The sequence below is a fragment of the Podarcis vaucheri genome (genome assembly GCF_965113315.1).
Source record: "Podarcis vaucheri genome assembly, chromosome: 7".
In the NCBI taxonomy this organism is placed as follows: Eukaryota; Metazoa; Chordata; class Lepidosauria; order Squamata; family Lacertidae; genus Podarcis; species Podarcis vaucheri.
In genome coordinates, this window is record NC_138765.1 from 41,389,029 (window position 1) to 41,405,297 (window position 16,269).

Sequence of the window (16,269 nt, forward strand, 5' to 3'; positions counted from 1 at the left end):
TGAGTGATAGCTTTAAGAAATAAATTGTGTTGTACATCACCACAAAAAAACAAAAACAAAGCACATATCCTTGCACTAGACCTTTGGTGCTATGCAAAAGTGCATAAATGCAATTTGTTACTGAACTGGTTTCTTAAAAGACAGATGAACAATCAACTAGACTCCCCCCCCCCCATTAGCTGACAGCCTAACATGTCTCCAATGTCACCTCTTCCATGTCTTGGGTAGGAGCTTTGCCATCATGAACCCCACCAATGCCACCTACTCTTTCCAGTGGGTCTGTGAGCAGCAGGAGAACAAAGATTATGCTGCCTTCATCTGCTTTACGGAGCGAGGCCAGCTCCGGCCAGAGAAAAAAGTGGAGGTGAGTTGGCAGAGGGAATGCCAAGTTAGGGCCACCATTTCTTGCCTCTGAGTCTTCCTTGGCAAGGGTGTGGCCACTCCTGGTTGCCTGTTCCTCTTGCAAGTGTGGAATTCAGACAAACAAAGGGCGAGACATATATGGATGTGTCATATACATGTACCTTTTCCATGTGCCACTTCTGGTAGTTCTTATTCCAGCAAGCCGACACAGAAGCACATCTATTCTGGTAACAGTATGTGTTTTGAACCCGCATGCATGTCTAGCACTCATGTGTATTCACACACACACTAAAGATAGGTTTAGGATCTTTTGCTGGAGTTATGACATGTGCTTGTTATGTGTTAACCCTTAACCTCATGCCCACAATAACTTCTCACCCCAAGGAATAAAGAAAGCTTGGTTTATTATAGGAAACACAAGTGACAGAATATATAAATATTGCTTCAGACAGCAAAATTACAAGTTAAGCAGGCAGCAACTACTACAGTGCACACTGCCCTTGACCTGAAGAGTGAAAGAGGCCCTGTTTTAAAAGGCCTATGGAAACATGGGTATTACAATTTTGCCAGCAAGACCCACACTAAGAGCAAGAAATGGAAAGGGAAGAATATATCTGGTGTAGGTGGGTTTCCATGAAGCAAGACACAGCGATAACAGCAAGAACCTTTATTGACCTACATAACTGTGGAAACAGGGGCAAAGCAACTGCTTATAAAGTGAAGCAGGCCTGTGCTGTTCCTTGAGAGTGCTGAGAAAGAGAGTTCCTCAATGGAGCTATGAAAGCTATTGACTATTGGAAAACCTGGGGTTTTAATAATATTTTTAGTCAATGCCTCCTAGTAGAGAAGGAAGAGGCTGGCTGCAAAACTGGGGAAGTCCTTAGTGATGGGGTGTGTGTGTGTGTGTGTGTGTGTGTGTGTGTTGAAATACTTTTGAAAGCATTGTAGTAAAAGGCAGGGGGGAGGAGGTAGAAAACTGCCACTAGCAAGAGCAGGGCTGTGCCAGAGGTTTCCAGTTGCTTTTTTACCTGTAGGTCATATTTGAATTCATCCCTCAACATCTGGACACCACAGAATCCTTTTGGACTTTCTTAATCCCTGAACACAACCTTTCTGTCCCATTCCTCTTGGTTGGCCACACCACAGACCCTACTGTGTATCTGGAGAGATCCCACCTGAACTTCCGCTCGCTCCTTATTGGTAAGGACGGACATGGGAGGCAGCGCAGGGGGGGGGGCTGTATCTGTCCATTTCAGTTTCTTATTTTCCCAGTCTGAATATCTATTTGCCATATTTCACACAATTTGTATAAATGTATGGTGCAATCTAATCATATTCTGCAATTTAATTTTAAAACAAATATTCATAAAAATTCTTTAGTATTTTGGTGCACAAAGAAATCAACTTTGCAAGGTGAGAACCAAATGGTATTTCCCTTTAATATATCCATTTTTGTTTATATATTATAGTTAAAAAACTGCATTGACATTGCAAAATTCAGAGACATGTGAATTTTAAAGGATAAATGGGTTTCATTTTGTGTAAGTTTTTATTGGGGGGGAAATACATTTTACTCTTAGGCAGTAAAGATTCTGAGTAAATATAATTGGGAAGGCAGTGAGTTCTCTCTAACAAACTGACTCAAACCCTAGCAATCTGTTGCTATTCCTCTCTCGCAAGGACACGAGGCTCGTGAGAGCATCGACATTATCAACAATGAGAATGAGACCTACAATTTTTCCTTCAGAGAAGGCTCTCGTTTTTCAGAGGGGCGAATCAGCTGTCTAAAACTGCAGCCCATGGAAGGCTCAATCCCACCTCGTTCCAGGTAAAGGAGGATGTGGAGCTAGATGACAAGTGCCTTGAATGGCACATTCTTGGTACTCAGGGTGTCCCTGTTGATTGGGAGCGAGCCAGACATTCCCTTTGTAAGATTCTTGTGTTTCTGGTCCCATGGCATCATCTGTAAAGCACTTGTTCTTTGGCCCCTTTCTCCCCTGCAACTTCACATTCTGCATTGCAGGGAAGGATTTTGGCTACAGGCTTAGCACAAAGCATGCATTGACATACATGCAATTTTCCGCAGGTTTATGAGGGGTTAACTGGTCTTGAAAAGCCCTCAGTGTTGAAAGGGCTCAGCATCCTACAGGATGCAGTTATCCTTGTGACTAGTTTTCTCAGTGCAACCAACCCCAACCAAATGTGTGGTGTTTTCTCACCAGGCTTCCTATTAGCATCTTATTCATGCCTAACCTGGAGGGCGAGGTAAACTTCAACTTGATCTGTGATGTCAAAAGAAAGAGCCAGCCCCTCTGTTTGAACATCAAAGCCACTGGCCACACCATGAATGTGTCTGTGAAGTGTCAGGAAAGTAGTGGTTTGCTTACTGAGCTGGACCCTGGCCAGCCACACCGGATCAGCTTTCAAGAGGTGAGAGCCCAGGATTATCTTATCGCTACTTGACTCCAACAAGCATCAACACTTTGCAGAATTTTCCATAGTGATGGCTTGAGAAACAGTGTCTTTAACAGCAAGCTGTGTTGATGGAAACATCCCCAAGCAGATCGGCTAGGCCGATCCCTAAGCATCAGCATTGTGGATTCATTTGTAGGAAAGGTAGGGTCACAAACTGTGAGAGGTCCTTGCAGAAATGTACTCTGTTGCTCTTTGGCAACACTCCAGGTGGTGACAAATTCCCTTCTCTCTCCCACTTCAGGAGGCTCGTATTATGCATGCAACTTGAGAAAAAAATAAAACTGAGCTCAGTGGAGCTTAGATCCTAGTGCAGAGGTGGGGCATGGGTGCCATTGGACTCTTAACACCTGAATGGCTTGGGTTACTGACACGATCACCCCTGAGTGCCCTCTCCCACTTCATGGAGCCTGTTTGGCCCCCTGGTATACTCCAGAGCTTAGGGCAAGGAAACAAGCTGGGAGACGGCTTGAACGCAAGTGAAGGAAAGATCCGAATGAACGCAACCGAACACTGGTAAGGGCTCATTATCAAGCCTACCTAGTGGTCGTGAAGGCAGCAAAGAAAGCATACTTTGCTGCCTCCATTGCATCCTCATTATGTCCTCCTGCAGAGCTTTTCCAGGTTGTACAGGGCCTTTTACAGGCTGGCCCAAAGGAGGTGGGAGAACCAACGATAGCTCACTGTGACTTGTTTGCAAAGCATTTTGATGATAAAATCACTTGCATCTACCAAGACCTTGACTCTGCTGTTATAGCAGATGAATCTCATGGGGTGTCCAGAGCACTGCTTAGTCCTGTTGTGTTGGATGAGTCGGTAAGGTTTGAGGATGTGGACAAGGTGCTCGGATCAGTCAGGGCAACCACTTGCACTCTAGATCATTGCTCCTCTTGGCTGATAAAAACCAACAGGGAGAGAATGGTTGGCTGGACCAGGGAGGTGATCAATGCCTCTTTATGAGAGGGGGTGGTCCCTGCTTGTTTGAAGGAGGCAGTGGTAAAACCATTCCTTAAGAAACCTTCCCTGGATTCGGAAAACCGAACTAACTATCGGCCAGTTGCTAATCCCCCTTTTCCTGAACAAGGTTCTGGAGCAAGTGGTTGTAGACCAGATTCAGGCACTTTTGGAAAAAAACTGATTTTGTGGATCCATTTCAATCGGGGTTTAGGCCCGATTTTGGCACAGAAACTTCTTTGGATGCCCTGTATGATGACCTCTATCCAGAGAGAGACAAGGGAAACATGTCCCTGTTAATTATTCTCGACCTCTCAGCAGCTTTTGATACCATCGACCATGGTATCCTTCTGGAGTGACTATCCAAACAAGGTGTGGGTGGCACCACTAGCTCAAAGGAAGACAAGCCTATAACAAGCAGTGGTTCTGCAACAGTATTAATGCTGCATCTTCTCTTTGCTCTGGACAGATGCAAGTCAGTGATTATGCTCAGTGCCATTTCTATATTCTGAATACTGGCAAATTCAACTTCAACTTCTCATGGGAACTTGACCTTGCCAAAGCAGTGCAGCAATATTTTGCCATCTCTCCAAATAATGAAGTAGTAGAAGCAGGGGATCGAAAAGAGGTCCTGCTGTCCTTCCACCCGCTGAAGCCATGCACCTTAAAAGATGTGGAGCTGAAGCTGCAGGTAAGGAAGACCCAGGGTCGGTGGTGGTGGGTTTCTTCTGTTGTCTGACGAGAAGGTTTCAAATCACCCACTTAATATTTACACCAAGGATATAAAAAAATAAAGCTTAGAACTCCCAGCACAATCAGATATTGTCTTAAAAATAAAATTAGCCAAGTATATATTAGTCTGACAACTAATCTGACCAGTTCTGAGGCAGCCTCTCTCTGTGCTCACAGATCAGCCATGGACCAACATTTACTTGTTTGCTGGAAGGCTCAGCTGTGAATCCCAGCATCCATTTCTCCCTCACCAAAGTGGAGTTTGGAAGCTGCTTCATCTACCAAGGTGGAATGATCGTTTCCAAACGAATCCTGACTGTCACGAATAAGGATGCCAAGGATGCAAGGTAAGCTGGACCAATGATGTGCCTCGCAGACACAGAGCACCATGCCAGATGTGCAGGAGGTAAATTCAGGTGCACAGCACCAGCAGTGGTGTGATGTTGGGCTACAGGCAGAGCAAAGAGCTAGCAGGGTGGAGGGCAAAAGGTGAGAGAATCAGAACCAAGAATCACAGGCAGGGAAGGTCAAATTGACCATTGCTCAGGCAAAGTCCCATGCCTGCCTTGGGAATATATATAGCCCCATCAGCAAAGGGCCAATCAATACGCTACCTAGGTCAGCGGACTCTCCTTAAGAGGCACCACAGCCCTGTCAACCTTTCAATCTGCAGCATCTGTTGGGATTGCAATTAGAAGATCTCCAGCTGCTTAGATAGGCTTTTTTGGATAAGCTAGCTGGCATCATTAGTGGTCCCAACCTCCATTTTCTGCCTCACTTGTTGAAGGCAGAAGGCAATTTTCGAAAGTATAAACCTCACCCCTGATGTGGTAGTTGACAAAGGTGTGATGCCCCATTTGCACAGGCACATTAGCAGTCAGGAAGGGATGAATGTGTGACACAACACTTTGGATCATGTCTTCTCTCTCTTTGCCTGCTCCAACTCTGCCCTGGGAGGGGCCGCTTGTGTTCTAGTGCCTTGCCTCAACATTGACAGTGGAGGCGACAGCGTTGGTTTGTCAAAAGCCCAAAGCACCGTGTATCTCTCCACTGAGAGCAGCTATTAGCCCAAGAAAAAATGCACATAGCAGAAGCACAGAGAGTTGGAACAGACATTAGAGCTGATCACTGTATGGAGAGAGAGAGAGAGAGGAGAGAGGGAGATTGTAGAGGCTGTGAGAGGGTAAAAAGGAGAGCAGTGAAGTTCAACCCCTGTCACACACATTTGCTTTTTGAAAATGTAGCTTAATAATTCCAACTAAGTGGCATGGATTAAATAGACAGCATGACACAGGGCAGTTGATACAGAATTAATTAGTTTTACCATCTATATTGGCAACCCTGCTACTTTTAGCTGTCAGTCACATGTAAATCAATTAAAATGTGCTCTATAAAGTATAAATTGTCACATTGTATACATAAAGATTAACCTAAACCTTAAATATAAATTTATTCTGAGCAACATATAGAACTCTTACAAAACAGGAAAAGAGTTATAACCTGGCACTCCTTGATATTTATTCCAAAAATCCTTTTTTTCAGTCATATTTGAGGTCCACAAGTCAAACTGTTGGAAAGCTGCTCATCTTTCAGAGTCAGAGGCACCTTTTTGGAGAAAGAATCTTTCTGTTTCAAAATGTGGTATAGTGCCACCTAAGTCTAGAACCTAGTAGGGGCTCAGGCAGGCTTTGTGGCTGGAGAGAATGACCACCACTCTGTAAGGTTGATGATAGTCTCTTCTGCCTCTTCATAGCCTGGAATGCTTGTTCACCAACACAGCTTACCTCGAGGTGGGTTTCCATGCTGAAGTGCTGAGTGCTGGAGGAAAGGCAGAGATTCCAATCACCTTCTATCCCCGAGAGGCCATTTCCTACCATGAGGTCATCACCTTTGAAATCAATGGGGTCTTGCAGCGTAATATTGAGGTCTTCGGGAAGGGCATTGAGATGAAGGTGAGACTGAGTGAGCGTCCTGGACTTCTGGGCTCCACAGCCAGAGAGGCCAAATTAAGACTTCAGCTTTTGTGCCTCTTATAAGATGCAGCTCAAATATGTTATTCTTTAGGCAAGTGGGATGTTTTTCTAGGAGCTGCATCTTATTTATCTTTATTGAATTGGCTTCCTTCAGCCTTGCATTTGTTGGGTTTCTACAGTCAAATCTAAGTTGAAAGCAAGGAAAAGATCCTCCAAACAAGCAGAGGCTGCTTCTCAATTTTTACATCGAGATAGAAGAGTTAGCACTGACATGGTCATTAACTGAGGTGTGCAGAGTGAGGCAGAACCTACTAAGTTCTTGCAAATACACAGTGACATAAAAGTGGTTGCAGACAGGGTAGGAGCAAAGCAACATGGTTAGAACTCTTGAAAGTCCCCTTCCTGGGCTGAATATGATATTGTTGAATTAGGCACTTCTGAAACAACATTGCATCACAGTCAGGGATATCCAAAGCTCACACTGGAAGGATAGATGTTCACGACAGGGATGGGGATCATCTGTGCCCCAACTTCCAGCAGCCAGCAGGACCAGTGCTCAAGGACTGCAGGAGCTGTTGCCCAGTACGTTCTCCACCTCTGCTTGGTGACATGCTAGGCCAGAGGGAAATGGTGAGGAGTTTGACTTTCCATCACTGAAGGAAATCTGGAGATCTTGGAAGGAGACAGGGGGACTGAGGCATCTGAAAGGAGCACCAGCAGCTTCTTCAGGGCAATCCAGACATCATGAAGGCACAAATTTTTTGAGTTTTTTCTGCTTTCAGCATAATTGCTCACCTGCTGTTTTTTCCTAAAAGACAATGTTGTTTTCTCATCCTTGAGCCTTTCATGCACTCTCCTGCTGTCCTTTTGTCCTCACGTCTCATTGTTATATAGACCCTTCATCACACTAGCCTGTGCCATTTTCTTACCTCTTTTTCCTGCTCCATTTCAGTTGTCCCACTGTGTGTTTTCTTTGCCCACAGATAGAGGTTGCAGAACCTCACAACAAAGTGCTGAAATTTGGAGCTGTCCCTCCAGGGCACAGTGTGAAGAAGATGGTGACGATAGTGAACCGCAGTGTCACTTTTGTCACCTTCAACCTAAATTTCATGTACTCTGCATCAGAGTTGCAGGAACAGAAGGTAAGGGTCCCCCCTCTCCTGCCATGGGATCCCCTGCACCACTGGTCATTCTAACATAAGGGATTGTGTTCTTAATACTGTCATGCATTTCTAATTTCAGTGGCTTAAACACTCCCCCCCCTTGTAGGATTGCATATGCGAAATCGCTGAGAAAGAATTCAGATTAATAAGTAAGGCTACAATCCATTATTAGCTCAGAAAAGCTAACACTTGGATATTGTTCACCTGACTCTATTTTGAGTGAAGGAAGAAATGCTATTGCATAGCAGAATCATTAACAAAAAATGTCTTACCAGTCAAATTTGGCTTCTGGAACACTGCCAAAGCTAAACCAGACAAACTCTCACCAAAGAGGGCCCTCCCAAACATAATGTATTTTCTGGCTTTCCTCTCCTTTTGACAACACATGGGAAGCCTGGATGGCTTTTGTAGTTGGTTACCTTAGGAGGGGAGAACTCTGGCAAAACTTGGATTCTGCTCCAGTTTGGGCACTTTGAACTGGGTTTGAACAACTTCAGGTATATTTTATGCAAACTAATGTTATAACTTAGTTTTTTTCTTCAACTGCACTCCTGTGAAATTATGACTGGTTCTATTAGCCTTGTGATCTAAACGGAACCTCCATGTTCAAGCAGTACCATATGCTGGTGGAAAGCAAGGAAAATGAGAAATATGAGTGGTCTGGTTATTTCTAAAAATAGTTGGCTAGCAGACCAGGCAGCCTGGTCTCTACTGGGGCAATTGAATTGCTACCCATTTATCTGGCAGGACCTTTAACAACTGCATAAGGAGAAATATGAAGCACTGTCTGTCCTACCTAGTAAGGGTGTCAAAGTTTATAACTGAGTTGTTTGTTTGGATATCACATTTCACAGTTATGAAAATTCATACCCATTTTAGATAGAATCCATCTCCCCTCTGAAGTTCAGCCCAGTGTTGCCCTCCTTGACACAACTGCCTCCAATCTAAGATCACCAAATAGCTATGTTTGCATCAGGAAGATTTCATTGGTCCTTTAGACTTTGGATATAGCTATAGCAGTATCCTAGGCATAAGGGCCCCTGGGAGCTTTAGTTCCCAAAGATGTCCTTATTAGCATCGTCAGGATCCATGGGAGCTACTTTTCCCAGTCCCAGAGGGGTAGCCATGCTAGATTGTTGCAGTGAAAAGAACAAAGAGTATTGTGTAATCTTCAAGACTGACACATTTATTATGGCTTAAGCTGAGGTGAGGTCCACTTCATCAGATGTGTGAACTGTTATCCTGAGTTACAGGTACAGTATATGTCTGACATGTGGAGGAAGTGCAGGGAGGTTAGAGGGAAATGAATTACAGAAAAGCACAGACAATTAGCAGTTGTTGAAAAGACATCCTAGTGTTCTGTGAAGTATGTAGTATCCATGGATCCTGATGGGTCTACTAGGGCACCAAGAGCCATGGAACTACATCTCCCATGAATCTTTGCACTGGGAATAAGGTTAAGTCCTCCAAATTGCAACATTTTGCAAGTGAGTTTGGAAAAAAGTGAAGCCTTGAGGTAGGGGTTCCAGGCCTGTTTATCAGGAACATGAGAGGGTGTTACCTCAGAATGGGACTCAAGTTTAATTTGTTTGAGGTAGGTCCATTCTAAATCAATCCAGGAAGAGCTTGCCCTTCACTAATTACATATTCATAGTGCAAAAGCCATACATTTGCCTGTTATGCAGCTGTTCTGCCAGAGAAAAAAGTGGCAACCTTAGCCACCAAACCTACCAGACTTGCTGGAGAAAAGCTGCCCCTTGGAGTTATCTGGGGCAATGTCTGGTCCAGGGAGTGTTCAGTCCCATCTCTCTTTGACAGATTCTTTCCATGACTCCATGCAATGAAATAACCCTGAAGCCCAAAGAAGGCACATGCCACGTGGAGTTGACTTTTGCCCCGAAGAGCCGCATCCTGCCGTTCAAAGAGGAGGTCCTGCTTGAGTGCCACGGGATCCTGCGCTCCCTCTTTGTGGTGCAAGGCTGCAGCCAGGGCATCGAAGTCAGTCTGGACCAGGATCATGTCCCTTTTGGAGCAGTGGTGCTACGAAGCCAGGCTTCTCGTCGCATCATGATGCAGAACACAGGAGACATCGGTGTGGGGTAAACGGAGAAAGTCTTTCTGGCTGAGTTTCCCTCCCCACCCCACTCCACCATCCTTTATGCTCCACAAGGCTGGTCTTCCTCCCTTCAAGTCCTGGCTTAAGTGGCCATTCACTTGTTCCAGAGGTGTCAAAGGCAAAACAAAACAGAGAGGAAACAGGACAGTAAATCCATGTTCACTGGGCCAGCTTCAGCTGGTAAAAACTTTTGCACGTTTTTGAGTAACCCAGGATTCTGTTAGGGCAATGCCACTCACTTGACTCTCCTTCCAATCCTGTTATCCTTCCCCCATCACCTCCCACTGTCTTTGTCACTAGAGGGTTGTCGCTGCATCAACCCCTTTTCAGTAATTCCTCTCTGTAGCCCTTCCGTGGTGCACCAACCATCTTCAGAAGGGCTAATCCAAAATGTGTGTTTTCCCAACCCCAATGGAGGGATCTCTAATAGATTGTGTCTATCACAATACCTCTAATTCCCTGCATGGCAGCAACTCTCAGCACTAGAGATCAGCAATCTGCAGCCAGTGGGTTTGGTCTTCAGCCTCCCAGGTCGGCTTCCTGTCTTTCTTTTCCAAATGTGCCTCTTGAAATGAAGGCACAAGGAAAGGAAGCATGGAGGAAACGAGAGCAAAGGGGCTTTCTGGGTTGTCCTCCACCTTTCTGCTGAAATGCTTCTTTTTCTTTTTGTGAAAAGATTTAAATGGGACGCCAAGCGCTTCAAGCCAGACTTCTCCATTAGGCCAGTGGAAGGCTACATTTCCCCAGGAACGGACGTCTTCTTTGAAGTGACTTTCCACCCCTGTGAGCAGAGCCAGGACATCTGCTATGAGAACCTCCAGTGTCACATCCAAGGCAGAGAACCACTCAAGCTCATGCTTACTGGATGCTGTGTGGGAGTCCCCCAGGTCAAAGAGGTACAAAACCTCCTCAACAGGACTGTTTTTGTGGGATGGCAGGTCTCACATGTGACTAGCCTGTGGAACACTCTCTGAAGCTATATTTGCATATTTGGGCAGAGGATTAATGTGTTTGGATCAGGCTTGGATGTGAAACCTCTGAGATTTGCACTCCCTGAACTACCATGCAAAACTGAAATACAGTTATCCTTCCACCCCCCCTCCCCCCATCTGGCCATGTCCCAGCACTCTCCTTTTAGTTGCTCTTTTCTGTTTATTAAAAAATAAAGGTCAGATGTGGATATTTCCACCCTTGGCATAATAACCTGCAACACACACTTTTTATTTGGCCCTCCAGATGTTTTGGGAATACAATTCCCATCATCCCTGACCACTGGTCCTGTTAGCTAGGGTTGATGGGAGTTGTAGTCCCAAAACATCTGGAGGGCATAGCTGATGGCCATGCGTAATGGAAATTGTAGCAGTATTTGGGGGACACCATGTTGTTGCTATCCCTGAATTACCAAATAAGGAGTAATACAGATGTAGTAACTCAAATGTTTTCAAAATGTCCCCGTGATAAAATACCAGTTGCAAATGTTTTTGTGCTTGGGGGAAGATGTGCTTTGTAGGTTCTTGAGCTCTAAGCCAGCCTTCCCCAACTGGGTGCCCTCTAGATGCTGTTGGACTACAACTCACATCATCTTTCGACTTCTGGCTCTACTGACTACAGCTGATTGGAGGTAGAGTCCAGGAACATCTGAGGGCCCAAGGTTAAGTGACTGCAGACTATGAAGGACTGGCAACAACCCCACCACCTCCAGTCCCACCCATTTATTTTTTCTTTGAGATGGTGCACTGGAACTCTTGCTTCCCCAGTGTAATTCCCATCTTCAGTCAACTGCCCTGGAGAGCTTTTTCCTCTTTGTGAAGGGAAATTATTTAGCAAGGTGAAATTCAGGAAACCAGTACCAAAACAGCTCTGAAGAAAAGGAGGCTTGGACAGCCTGGTTTTGAATATGCTAAAACCACTCGGAACATATTCAGAATTCAAGTGTGTTGATCGTATGGGGAAAAACTATGACAATCTCCATCCCATCCTCTCGCTCTTCAGGTGGTGAATTTCACATGTCAGGTGCGGGCAAAGCACACACAGACCATTATGTTATCCAACAAGACCAACCAAGCATGGACCCTGCGGCCAATCATTGAAGGGGAGCAATGGAAGGGTCCAGAGTTCATTAGGGTAGAAGCCCACCAGCAAAACAAGCCGTATGAAGTCACCTATAAACCCCTTGCCATGAATTCAGACAACAAGAAGGATCAGGTATTTCACAAAAAAGGGCAAAGATGCCAGTGGGTGGCGGGCAGAGAGGATCCTTTGGGTCTCAGATCAGAATTGCTAGGGAATTGAAGTAGATTTGCGAGCTTCTCTCTATGGAGACTTGCTATTGGCAGCCAAAAGTTTCCATGTACCTTTATCAGCCAATTGTTTTAAAATAATTATTTTAAAGTAATTATTAAAAAGAAATATTTTATTTATTGCATTTCTATCACACATTACTTCTCCAAGGAGCTCAAGGTAGTGAATTTAGTTTTCTCCTTCCTCATTTAATCCTCACCACAGCCCTTTGAAGTGGGTCAGGCTGAGAGGCAGTGACTGGCCTAAGGTCACCCAGTGAGTTTCATGGCCAAGGATTACATTTTTTAAAAAAATTAAATAGATAAAGATAAAATTAAACTAAAAGAACACAAAAACTAAGAGTTGGATTCAATGCTAGCCATACTCAATGAACCCATTGAAGTTAATGGATCTGACTAACTTTGGTTCATTACTTTAGGTGAGCTAAAAGTATTTTAGCTGTAGAAGCACCTCTGCAGCTTCATTTGATGCTCTGCTATGTTGCATTGAGCATGGTGGGCTTACTCCAGAGAGTGGCATTTCCAGGAGAAGGCAGCTGTTTTGTTTTTCGGTTGCAAATGCCAGGTGACCTGAGGACCATCTTCTTTTCCTAGTATCTTTCAAAGCAGCCACATTTCACAGGGGAAATCTGGTCAGGTCATGCGTGTATCTTGAGGTTCACATTTCTCCTCTTGCCTGTTAGGGGTCCATCTTCTTCCCCCTCCCGGATGGGACGGGGCTGCTGTACCTCCTGCAAGGCACCGCAGAGCCTCCAAAGTCTGCTGGGAACATCATAAGAGAAGTTCCATGCAAAACATTCTACACAGAACTTCTCCCCATCTCCAATTGGCTAAACAAGCCACAAAGGTAAATGGGACGGTGTGTGTGTGTCATAGGGTTGGGACTGGCAGCGTCTGTTCCAACCAGTGCCAAGCAGGATTCTACAGTTCAAGGTGTGCCTTGGTATCCATTGTCAGTAACCTGTTACAGGCCATGGTCCCTGAATTCTTCAGACCTCTTGCCTTTCTCATCCCTCCCGGGCTGAGTTTTCCCCAGGCTCTCTCTGCAGTTCCAGTGGCTGAGAGTTACACTCTGTTGGGTGAGCTTTGGTTGCAGTCCAAGGAAAGCCTTGAGACTTCTGCAGTGACCAGTGGTGAGCTCCATGCAGACTATGACTTATTCCCACAGCATGAAGTGGGAAGGAAGGAAGGAAGGAAGGAAGGAAGGAAGGAACTACAGCCAGGCATACCTCAAAAACCTGGGCAGCACCAGTGAAGGATGCAGCAGATAGGCTAGTCTGTGGTCTAGGTCTTGCAGTTTGGTTGCACTGTGTGGCACAATAATGTTCACTTTGTTACATCCTCCTCCTCCTAAGTCCAGGGCAACAGTATAGCTCTGAGTGAGACTCCACCTGTCTTCCTTCTATTTTATGTGAGGAAACTGCAATACATCCCAGAGCTGCCAGCAGTTGCCTTTCTTAACCTTAGACACTTTGAGGTCCACATAAAATGAACATTGTTTCCATAGAGGTGGTTCTGAGCACCCCCAAATGTTGCACAGACTCTTCCTACCCCCTAACCACACCAGTTTCATGCCTGATGATGATATATCTAAGCAGAAATATATTGAAGGACCATGAAATGGGTGAGATTGATGGTCCAGCTGTGCAATGAAATGTGACTCTTTTGAGTCAGGTTGGTGAGCCCTCATCAAGACTATACTGCTTGTGATGGGCCACAGGAGCAATATGAATATATTGCTTTCACAATTGCAGTGTGTGTGTGGGGGGGGGGTGTTTCTCCAGTGCTTCTCCAAGTTGGAAGTCAACACCTTGCCCTCAAATGGACCTTCAGCCTCCTTTCATCTTTTCCTTCTCTGTCACTTTCTGTGGTCACATCAATCAAATCCCACCTTTGAATATTGCTCCAGCAAGTCCATATTATATTTCTCTGCCAAGAAAACCCAAACTAAAGACTTAGGATGCTATGGAATCGGCCAAGACTCTTGGGTATAGGGAAGAATACAAATTTCAGTAGTAGTAGTAGTAGTAGTAGTAGTAGTAGTAGTAATAGCTGCCCTGTGCCTTTAACACCAGCTGAATCTGTAGAACAAGCAAGTGAAACTTTTCATATCATTGGAATAAATATGATTTCCTGCTAAATGTCTGCATACCTGGCCCTGCCCATGACCCAGTTGAAGAGGCTAAGCTATTTATTTTTTAACTTGCTTGAATAAAAGTTGAAAAGCTGCAAATTATACAGAAGACAGTTATTTGCTTGTGGGTGTTTTTCTTCAGTGGATAAAGCTGGGGAGAAAGTGGCCTCTCTTTGTCTGTACAGCCACAGCCAACATTCCACATCTAGTCCCTGTGGAGCATTTAGAGGGTGAATGTGGTGACTGTCCTTCCTCTGACAGATTCCGTGTGACAGTGGATATGCTGAAGCCCGAAAGGCTGGAATTGACCACCACACTGAAGACCCTGGACTATGTGGATGTGCCTACTGCTGCCAAGAAGGACCACAAGCTCACCTTCTTCTCTTACAGGGAAGGCATGTACAGTGCCAAGGTAAATACCCCACCCAAACACCATCCCCTTTCCCCTTCTGAGGGCGCCTGAAGTAGAAGGATCCCTCCCATTCATAGGGACCACATCAGTGGAGATTTAAGGACAGCCTGCTCAGCAGAGCATTTGGGGATGCAGCTAAAACCACCATCAGCCCCTTTCTGGGCTGCAGGGATTTCCATACAAGAGGCTGTTCTGCAGGGTTTTTTTAGGCATTTTGTATCAAATGGGTGAAGGGCAGCTCACATGGTGCCCCCAGGTGTTGTGGATCATTTATTGCTTTATTTATTACATTTATACCCTGCCCTTCCTCCCAAATAGTGTCAAACAGCTGTAGCTTCCAGTATCTCTGACTGCTGGCTTTGCTGTCTAGGGCTGATGAGTGTTGTGGTCCAAAACATCTAGAGGGTACCACATTGGTTATCCCTGGTGCACAGCTGAAAAGGAAAAAGTTTCCGATATCAAATGCTTTGGAATCATTTCCCCTCAGGCTCTATATCTGCTGTCTTGTGTGGGCTAAGAATTCATTGCCATCCTTTCCAGTCACCTGACCATTTTGCATTTCTCCTTTTCTGAGAGCAGCCCAGCCACTGCTGGCAAGAACTGCAATTCATCATAGTTTCAGTGATGCTGAGCTGCAACACTAGTTCAGTTGCCCTACACTAGGCAGTCTGAATGCTCAGTGCTTCTGGAAAAAGCAAGGGTACTCAGTTTTGCGCAGTGTTTTGGCAAAAGGTGGGTGGGATAAAGCTGACCTGAATGGATTTCCATCCTGCAATGGAGTCACCACCATGGCAGCTCCTGACCCTGACACTTCCTTACCTATGCAGGTGACCTTCCGCAATGAAACGACTCAGGAGTTCCTGTTCTATTTGGTGACTTTTAAGGTCATCCCATGTGGCCCACTTGGCACCATTGAGCTGATGACCCCCGTGCGGCAAAGCACCTCATCTTCTGTGAAGGTTGAAAACCCTCTCCATGTCCCAGTGACCTTCAACACTGACTGCAAAGTGCCAGACATCAACATTCCCCCCCAGTTCATTGTCCCGGCTCAGTCGGAGGTATGAATTTGCCTTTGAAGTGGCCATGAGCCTGGTCTTGCAACTGCCTTAGCCAGCAATGGGCAAGACGGCTCTGCTGTCATTCAGCAGAACTACATCTGGGTGATTGTTTCCTTTCCCTAAAATGTTTTGGTTCCACTTTGTATGTAAATATAATAATATAATAATATAATAATAATTATAATAATTATAATAGTAAATATGGATTTCCCACCTGCTGCAGTCTGGCCTAGAGCCTGGCTCAGACCTGGCACAATCCCTGGGATAACTTTAGTCCTACCCTTAAGTTGCTGAAGGAAGCTGGCACAAATCTCTCACCCTCATACGTCCTCCTTCACTGAGGAATCCAGGATTTCTTTCTCTTTTTCCATTTCTCTCCTACTCCCTCACACCCCCCCTTTTTCCTCCCACTGTCTCCTTATGGCAGGCCTCTAAAAAACCCTTTCACCTTCCCTCCGGCGTTCTCCTGTGGAGATGCTCCCTCCTTCCCCATGTGTGCATTCTGCCTGCAGGAAGGACTGGTTGACTTTCTTTTCACATTTTGAAAGCAGCATGATAAGGAAGGGGAGGCAATTCCCGAGTTACTGTCAGA

The 16,269-nt window shown here is 45.3% G+C and overlaps 1 protein-coding gene across 4 annotated transcripts in view; it reads left to right on the forward strand.

The window, feature by feature from the left end:
* Positions 1-16,269, forward strand: part of HYDIN (HYDIN axonemal central pair apparatus protein) — a 138,071-nt gene that overhangs the window by 118,377 nt on the left and 3,425 nt on the right. For all 4 annotated transcript variants that reach the window (XM_082232582.1, XM_082232585.1, XM_082232583.1 and 1 more), the window contains 14 exons: positions 229-364; positions 1,398-1,563; positions 2,044-2,191; positions 2,586-2,793; positions 4,259-4,480; positions 4,699-4,868; positions 6,275-6,473; positions 7,478-7,636; positions 9,476-9,756; positions 10,450-10,669; positions 11,766-11,978; positions 12,757-12,920; positions 14,469-14,619; positions 15,447-15,677. In XM_082232582.1, coding sequence (XP_082088708.1) covers positions 229-364; positions 1,398-1,563; positions 2,044-2,191; positions 2,586-2,793; positions 4,259-4,480; positions 4,699-4,868; positions 6,275-6,473; positions 7,478-7,636; positions 9,476-9,756; positions 10,450-10,669; positions 11,766-11,978; positions 12,757-12,920; positions 14,469-14,619; positions 15,447-15,677 — 2,668 coding nt within the window. The remainder of the gene's footprint in view (positions 1-228; positions 365-1,397; positions 1,564-2,043; positions 2,192-2,585; positions 2,794-4,258; positions 4,481-4,698; positions 4,869-6,274; positions 6,474-7,477; positions 7,637-9,475; positions 9,757-10,449; positions 10,670-11,765; positions 11,979-12,756; positions 12,921-14,468; positions 14,620-15,446; positions 15,678-16,269) is intronic.